The sequence below is a fragment of the Bidens hawaiensis genome, unplaced genomic scaffold (assembly GCF_021521415.1).
Source record: "Bidens hawaiensis isolate Kalapana, Puna unplaced genomic scaffold, B.hawaiensis_p1.1 tig00018841_1, whole genome shotgun sequence".
Lineage (NCBI taxonomy): Eukaryota > Viridiplantae > Streptophyta > Magnoliopsida > Asterales > Asteraceae > Bidens > Bidens hawaiensis.
The window spans coordinates 98,871-107,995 of record NW_027492862.1 but is presented as its reverse complement, the minus strand read 5'-3'; the positions used below and the strand labels follow the sequence as shown (position 1 = coordinate 107,995).

Here is a 9,125-nt window from a genome sequence, read left to right as displayed (position 1 = left end):
GAAAACCCGGGTGGGCTCAAGATTCGAACTGACAACCTTTGCACAAGGCCTGGCTCAAATCCTTCATTGCCAATATCCACCCAAATATGACACAAGTAGAATTCGAACTTGAGTCTTCACTGGAAAACTCAAGCCTCTTACCAGTAGGACACAAAAATCGCTTTTAAAACATAAAGAGTGAATTATTATATGATTATATTGATGCACATCTTCATAAATCTTCAACAAGAGTAAACAATCATAAAAGGAACCTTCTAAAGAGTGAATTATTATATTATTATATTGATGCACATCTTCATAAATCTTCAACAAGAGTAAACAATCATAAAAGGAACCGTCTAAAAGATGGAAAAGTTTATAATAAACAATCTTTGGTATCTGATTTGCAAGGCCAATAGTCGGTGGCGAAAGCCCCCAAAATAAACCACGTGAACGTATAGTACGTAACGAAAGGATACTTTATGCCAATTTTAAATTAATAATAAAACGTAATGAAGAATCAATCAAGTTTACGAGTCTTTATTTTATAACTAGAAGGTGTTCACGCGGAAATTGTTGTAGCTTAAAAAATATATATTGATGTATGAAAAAATAGTGGCAATTTATAAATTATGGGAGAAAGTTGGTTAAAAACAAAAATAAAAGAAATATATGGGTAAAGACAAGAAACGTACAAAGTTATTGATATTTTTTAAATAGTCAAAACTAGAGTAAAGATTAGTTAGGTCACCAAGTCGTAAGTAATTTTTAAGCATTGATGGATCTAAAAGACACGCCTCTTAATATCTCAAATACATATAACAAGGGTATTTATAGATTTTAAGATACTTAAATTTTAAGATACTCAGTTTAAATGCTTTATATATAGATATAGATATAGATTAGTTAGTTATTGTACAACGTAGCCTACAATTAGGGGTACAAACAAGCCAAGTCACTCGTCAGAGACTCGAACTCTGATCGATAAAAACCTCGAAACGAGCCGAGCACGAGTCTCAAATATAGCACGTTCAGTTACGGGTTGAGTTTGAGCCTTGTGTATTCATAAGTTTTACCTCTTTTGGAATGTTATGTGTTACTTTACATTGCAAAGTTGAGTTCGAGCCGAGCTTTGACTCGTTTAGCAATTAGACTCGTTTAAGGCCCTTCTAGAAATATATAAAAATAATTAAAAATGTATATACCTAATAAATAATAAACGAGTGGAGCTCGAAAAAACAACACAAGAGCAGAGCTTGATCATAGTCGAGCTTAAACCGTTTACATACGGGAAGTGGGGGTGGTCCGTTATACACGACCATTACGCATGATGGCCTCACGAACACCGCAGCCGGTCCCCCCATCACGCATGATGGGGGTCCGACCGTGATGGTCATCACGTGGTGAATACCAATAAATTTGAACGTTGGGGAGGGGAGTGACCGTTGGGGTTGGGTAATTAAAAAAAAATTAAACAATATAAATTAACAACCATTTCAATCTAACTCAAAATCAAATCCAACTCAAAACACTCTCAATCTTCTATTACAAAAACATATTTCTTCACCACTTCAATTCAAAACAAAAAAATATGGATTTTCCGAGCAACTCGTTTCCGCTAGACACCGATAGCTCTTCGTCTTCGAACGATAACATTGTTGAATGGTTCCCGTTGTTATATAACGAACTTGAAGGCCCGAGCCGTCCAAAGAAAAAAAATGGTGGATCGTGATCGTATACATGCCCACGAAGTGCTAATGAACGAGTATTTTGTGGAGGAGCCGAAATACAATGACGAGACATTCAGGGATCGGTTTCGTTTGCCGAAATCTTTATTTTTAAAAATTGTAGTGGACGTCGAAGCAAGCGAAGAATGGTTTCAAGAATCTTACGACACTAGGGGCAAACGAAGTTTTACGGCGCTTCAAAAATGCACATCCGCTATTCGTCAATTAGCGACAGGTAACCCACCCGATCAATTCGATGAATACTTACAAATGTCTCAGAGAACTTCACGTGAATGTCTGCAATTCTTTTATAACGCGATTATTAAATTGTATGGCAAAGAGTTTCTATGAAAACCAACAAGACCCGACATTACACGTCTTTACGCCGCGCATGAGGCTAGATGGCATTTTTCAGGGATGCTCGGTAGCATCGACTGTACACATGTCGAATGGAGGAATTGTCCACGGGAGTTTCAAGGGGCGTATGTTAGAGGTGATATCAAACGACCGACTATCGTACTTGAAGCGGTTGCGTCAAATGATTTATGGATTTGGCATTTTTATTTTGGTGTTCCTGGCTCAAACAACGACATCAGTGTTCTATACACAGTATCGTTGTTTCAAAGCGTGACAGATGGTACCGCACCCTTCTGTCCGTATTTTGTCAACGGGAGATATTACAGACGTGGCTACTTTCTTGTCGATGGTATCTACCCGGCATGGTCTGTTTTTGTGAAAGCCTTTTCGTTTCCTATCGAGGTCAAGGAAAAGGCGTTCAAGAAGTTGCAAGAATCGGCAAGAAAAGATGTCGAGAGAGCTTTCGGTGTCTTAAAGGGTAGATGGTGCATACTTAGTCTACCGGTTCGTGCAATGAAAAAACCCATGATCTCTAGCATATTATATGCATGCATCATATTGCATAATATGCTAATAAAAGAAGACGGACATGCAATTTCTCCAGATTGGGTGCCGGATCCTCATATTCAAGTTCCCGTTCCTGAGAACGTGCAATTAGACTTGCGGAACGAAGATATTCACCATCGGTTGAGATATGATCTAGTTGAACTTGTAGGCTCTTTAGGTTTGGAATTTCCGAATTCGGACGAGGAGTAGATTGTTTAATATAACTTTTATTTTTTTTAATTTACTATTGTTTTTAGTTTTTAAGTTGTAAAAAAATATCAAAAAAAAAAAATTTCATCACACCACACCACACCACACCACACCACCACCCCCACCAAAATTCCATCACTAGTGATGGAAATTAGTGGAGTGAGGTGACATGCTTGTATTGGTGGGAGCAAGTGATGGTTTTTAAACCACCCCCACCCCCATACAACTACCACTGCTACTTTGATTTTAAAAGGAAAAAAGATAAAAAAAAAATACTATTTTCTTTTCCAAGAATACTGTCCTCACAATCCGCGTCCTCTTCCAGCTGTAGAAACAAAAACCAAGGTGAGACTCACTTTCTCAAATCTCAAGCGGTTGGTTTCCAATTATTATACAAATTCTGAACACGTCAATGGCTTCTTCATCCTCATCTTCTCACTGTCGATCGTGTAAATATGACGTGTTTCTTAGTTTTAGAGGAGAAGACACCCGCAAGACATTTGTGGATCATCTATATTCGAGTCTTAAACAGCACCTAATCCGTGTTTACAAGGATGATGAAGCACTTCCCCGAGGCGAATCCATCCATGAATCCTTGTTTGAGGCTGTAGAAGAATCACAAATTGCTGTAATAATATTCTCCAAAAACTATGCGGATTCTTCTTGGTGTTTGGAAGAGCTTGCACATATTATGAAATGCAGGGATGAGAGAGAGCTAATTGTTATACCCGTATTTTATGATGTGGAACCCACTGAAGTGAGAAGTCAAAAAAGGAAATTTGGAGAAGCATTTGCCAAACAGGAGGTGAAGAATGTCACCAGAGCTGAAATATGGAGAAAAGCACTTGTTGATGCGAGTAACATCGCTGGATGGGAGCCCAAGAACATTGCCGATGGGTAATATTTTTTTATCTAATGCGCGAGTGTAGTAAACGTGTTTTTACCGTTGAAAGTTAATCTTGAAACGTCTGATGGTTAAGGTGTCAAGTTTGATTTTAGTGTTGTTATTTTTAGTATTAGTTTTATTTTAGTATTGTTTGTTTTGGTCTGATACGTTGAATGGTAAGAAATCGAGTCATATAAGGAAACACGGTTTCCAATTAGAATTTTTTTTTCTTGTTTGCTAAGCTAGAGCCATGATCTGGTGTTTGATCACATAGCCGATTGTCTTCGAGTGTTATTTTTGGTACAAGTTTTCTGTTCATAATACATCCATTTTTACTGACTACTGTGTATGCCAAAACGTGCCGGGCTAGATCTTTGTCTAAGCTACTCCTTTTAATTAAAAGGGATCGAACTTAAGTTAACTCGTTTTAAAGCTTTTGTGTAAATCTCGAGCTTAGCTTTGGTTTGACTTGTTTGTGAGACGGGCCTAAATGAGCCAAAGTTGTGCTCAGGTAATTAGAGTTCTGATCACTTCAACTCGTTCTTTCTTAGGAACCTCAGTAGTTGTGTTAGTCAAAATTTCACTCTAGCCAAAAAAAGTTGCTACGTCTGATTGTTTTGTGTGCATAGATTCAAAATTCATTTTTATATTTATTAGGCCCGTAAAGATAATGAACTCGTAATTTAGTTAGATTGTTTTGGGCTCTGTTGGAATTGGATTGATGGATGTCTCAGAGTTATTTTTATTATATACCTGGCTTTGGATCACTCTTCCAATTCATGAAATTCTAAGTTTAAATTCGAACTAGCTTCAGTTTAGTTAAAGATCTCAAATTTGTTTGTAACTAGTTCTTTTTAGTTTGTTGATACAATAATTTTCCATATGATACACAGGCATGAATCACAGTTCGTCAAAAAAATTGTGGATGCAATTTTGGATAAATTGTTCATGTTAAATTCATGTGTTGATGAAGACCTTGTTGGAATGAGGGCTCGCTTTCAAGATTTAGAATCACTGTTAGACCTTGGGTCAGGGGGTGTGTGCATGGTCGGGATATGGGGGGTTGGGGGTGGTGGTAAGACTACTCTTGCAACATCCGTTTATATGGAAATTTCCAAACATTTTCAAGGTCGTTGTATTGTGGAGAATGTTCGAGAGGAAGCGAACAAGTATAGGTTGAATAAACTGCAAGAGAATATTTTATCAACTCTTTTCAAAATAGAAGTGAATGTACATAGTGTTGTGGAAGGAAAACACAGGATGAAAAGTATGTTATGTCGTAGAAAAGTGTTGGTACTTCTTGATGATGTCGACAACCTTAGCCAACTAGAGGCATTAGCCGGAAAACATAACTGGTTTGGTAGTGGGAGCAGAATAATAATCACAAGTAGAGATGAACATTTGCTAAGAGCCCACAAGGTAGACCATGTCTATCCTGTCACATTATTATCAGATTATGAGGCTATCCAACTATTTAAAAGACATGCATATAATGAAGAAGACCCTGTAGAAGATTACGGGGCCCTTTCATTACGTGTGGTCTCTTATGCTGCTGGTCTTCCATTGGCAATTAAGATTTTGGGTTCTTTTCTATATGACAAAAACAAGAAAGAGTGGATGAGTACCTTGGACAGACTAAAACATATTCCAGAAATGAAAATAGTGGAAAAGCTAAAAATTAGCTACGATGGACTTAAAACAATGGAGAAAGAGTTATTTTTGGACATTGCATGTTTCTTTAGACGAGGTTGGACCATAGATGATGCAATAGAGATATTTGAAGCTTGCGATTTTCACCCAGAAATAGGGATAAAGGTGTTGAGACAAAAATCCCTCATTACTGTATATGACACCGAGTTTGGTGTTAGCTTTGATATGCATGATCTGGTCCAAGAAATGGGACACTACATTGTTAGAGGGGAGCATCCTAAGAATTCCGAAGAGCATAGTAGAGTTTGGAAACGTGATGAACTCAAAGAGATGTGTTTTGGGGACGCAACAAGGGTAAATGTTATGCTTTTAAAAGGATACATTATCTTATTTGTGTAGTTCATGATACTCAGCTCATACATATTTCCTCTTTATTGCAGGAAAATAACAAGATTGAAGCCATGCTATATGAGCCTTTACCTGCACTCCCCTGGAAAACTCGTGATCATGATTATTCATTACCCTTATGTAAGCTTGTTTCAAACATGAAGAAACTAAGGTGGCTTAGTGTGTCTACTATGAGTCAGGATGGGGATGAAGGGCCTAATTTTCTGTCAAATGAGTTGCGTTATATTGAATGGTATGGTTATCCTGCAAGAAGTCCGTTCCTGAGCGGTTTCCTACCAATGAAGCTTGTTGTTCTAAAATTGAGTGATAGCAAGCAAAAAGAACTTTGGAAGGGTTACCAGGTATTTCATTAGCTTCGTGCAAATAAAATTTCAGCAATTACACAATTAAAAAGCCGGTAAAATGTGAGTTTTCTTATATATGTAAGACATTAAAGATTATTTAGTTTATTAAAAGAAATAATTCCTTTAGTTTGGAAATACAAAAGGCGAGATCTAGTTTATGGAAAAAAAAAATTAAATGCTAGTGTAGCATGACTTGAAAATTGCTACAAGCCATTCTATTTCACCAACTTCTTTCTAGAAATTTAAAACTAAATAAGGTTTAAGTTTATTAGATAATCATATAGTTCTACACCTATCCAATATAACACATAAATTCTTTTAGTATTGGAGTGTACATGAGAACATTAATATCGTGCCAATATGATTACTAATAACATTAAAATAATTTTTAATGTTAAACGATATTTTGTGACTTTATTTGGTATTTTCTTTCTTTTTAATGTAAGTTAACTTTAACTTTAAAATAGAAAAAAAGCAGAAAAAAGATATAGTCTTAAAAGAAATACCAAGGGAATTTGGATTTTGGAAGACACAATGCTCGATCTCCGTTTCTCACCACAAGATATATACAACTTAAATATTGGATCATACTAGTTATCAAAAACTCTTATATTAACTCGTCCATACTTTGTAGCATCTACCACATTTGAAAGTGCTTAAACTCGTTCGCATGGAGAAGCTATTTAGCACACCAAATTTTGATGGTCTCCCGCATCTTAAAAAACTGACACTCCATTCCTGTAAGGAGTTGGAAGAGATTCACCCATCATTTGAAAATCATACAAGTCTCGAATACTTAGAGGTGTTTAACTGCCGCAAGCTTAAAAGGCTTCCAGCAATTCGTCAGATGAAAAACATCAAGTATCTACTAATAACGGCATGTTATTTGAAAGACGAAGATATGCCATGTGGTATTGGTGAGTTATCGAATTTAGAAGAGCTAAATCTAAGTTGTAACAGTTTTGCACGACTAGATTTTAGCCTCTCGCAACTTACTCGACTCAAAAGCCTCAACCTATCATTTTGTGACAAGCTTCTTGATTTGCCCGAGCTTCCATCAAGTTTAGCTATTCTCACAATTTACCAATGTAAGTCACTGACTCTCGTTGAAGATTTTTACAAAAATTGTAAACAGTTATGTCAAGTCTCACTTATAGATGGGTGGAGTGACAGATTACTAAAATTCTTGCTTAAGGTATCTCTCTTCTTTTGAAAATCAATTATGTAATTCCATATATAGGCTGTATATATATATATAATGAATCAGTGTTGATCAATTAGGGAAAGGCTATTGAACATGGCTCTATGCATCTCCAAGTTGAAGGCTGTGAGATTCCAAAGGGGTTTAGACCACATTTGCTTAGAGGAAGGCGTTGTAGATTGGAACTTCCAGAGAACTGGTGCAATGACTTCTCCGGTTTCTTAATGTGTGTCGTTACTTCATACGACTCTTTCGCTATTCCATATCGTATATGGATAAGTATGAAGCAGGTTAGTGGTGACGATTCTGAAGATGATGTGATTTGGGAGGAGAGTGACGGCGATAAGTATATGACATGGGTGTGGTATGTTTCATTTGGTTTACTGAGTCACACTGCTTGGTGGAATCAAACATACAAAGCTCTTTCTTTTGAAAATGAATTTGACACTTGTAGTGGTTTTGGAGTTACACTAGTTGAGAAGAAATGTAGAAGTGGTCTAACAGAAACATCAATGGATTCTTCTTCTCAGTATGCACCTAAGATCAAAATTCAACATGACTCGGCATCTGAACTAACAATATCCTGAAGTCCATATAAATGAACATGACTCGGCATCCAAATTAACTTTTGAGTTTCAAATGTTTTTAATTGTATAAGTCAACTGGTAGCAAATTTGCGATGCAATAAATTAATTAGATTTTTGGAAGCATATATAAGTCCCGGTTTCGGGTATTGGAAAAACACCTTTTTAAAATGAATTAACTATTGAGTTTCTTTTGAAAATGAATTTGACACTTAAAAATGGGTATTTTTTAGGTAATTTTCAGGTATAGATTGGGTATTTGAAAAAACCTGGTTTCGGGTATTGGAAAAACCCGCTTCCGGGTATGGAACTGGTTCTTGTTTTCGGGTATTACAGGGTACAAGTCGGGCCCAGTACGGGTTTTGATACTGAAATACATACCCTATCTGTACCCTACGGATAGGGTCGGGTACGGGTTCAGGTATAAAAAACCCGGTTCCTGGTTTTTTTCGGGTCCGGTTCTAAGTTCGGATTTTTTGTGCACCTCTGTCTACTACTACTTCACAACTTATCACGTAAATATAGTTGAAAATTCTTTTTAGAAGACAATTTTTCTATATGACAATTTAGTATATATATTAATTTGGAGCAGTATAGGGAGAAGAAGCGCGACCTTCATATAGTGTTTATTGACCTAGAAAAGGCGTATGATAGTGTGCCACGCCAAGTGCTTTGGGACTGCCTGGAGGGTAGAGGGGTCCAGAGGAAATATATAGAGATAATTATAGATATGTATGCCAGGAGTGCTACAAGTGTCCGTGCACCCCCACTGACCTCTTCGCTGTGGAGGTAGGCCTCCACCAGGGGTCAGCGTTGAGCCAATTTCTTTTTGCAGTAGTCTTGGACGAGTTGTAAAAATCGATTCAGGAGACACTCCTGTGGTGCATGATGTTCGCAGACGATATTGTGTTAGTTGCTGAGAAAAAACAAGATCTTAACATGAGACTAGAGGAGTGGCGAACAACATTAGAGGGAAAAGGTTTAAGGATTAGTCGCTCCAAAACGGAGTACCTGCATTGTGATTTTGACGGAGTAAATGGCAATGAGGACATCCAGATCACCATCGAAGGGCACGTGGTTCCGCAAGTAACGAAGTTCAAGTACCTAGGATCGTTTGTTCAGAGCGATAGGGAGTTAGACAGTGATGTGGCCCATCGAGTTCAGGTAAGATGGTGTAGATGGAGAGCAGCCACATGTGTATAGGTGTATTGTGCGACAAGAGATTCCCAACTT

The 9,125-nt window shown here is 37.2% G+C and overlaps 1 protein-coding gene across 1 annotated transcript; it reads left to right on the top strand.

Annotated features, from left to right (window-relative positions):
* Nucleotides 1–3,215: 3,215 nt before the first annotated feature.
* LOC143557153 (disease resistance protein Roq1-like) lies at nt 3,216–7,960 on the top strand. Its single transcript, XM_077046291.1, has 5 exons — nt 3,216–3,716; nt 4,599–5,709; nt 5,796–6,104; nt 6,742–7,302; nt 7,389–7,960. The coding sequence occupies exons 1-5, from the start codon at nt 3,232–3,234 to the stop codon at nt 7,893–7,895; spliced, it is 2,973 nt and encodes a 990-aa protein (XP_076902406.1). The 5' UTR covers nt 3,216–3,231; the 3' UTR covers nt 7,896–7,960.
* The last annotated feature ends 1,165 nt before the right edge of the window (nt 7,961–9,125 follow it).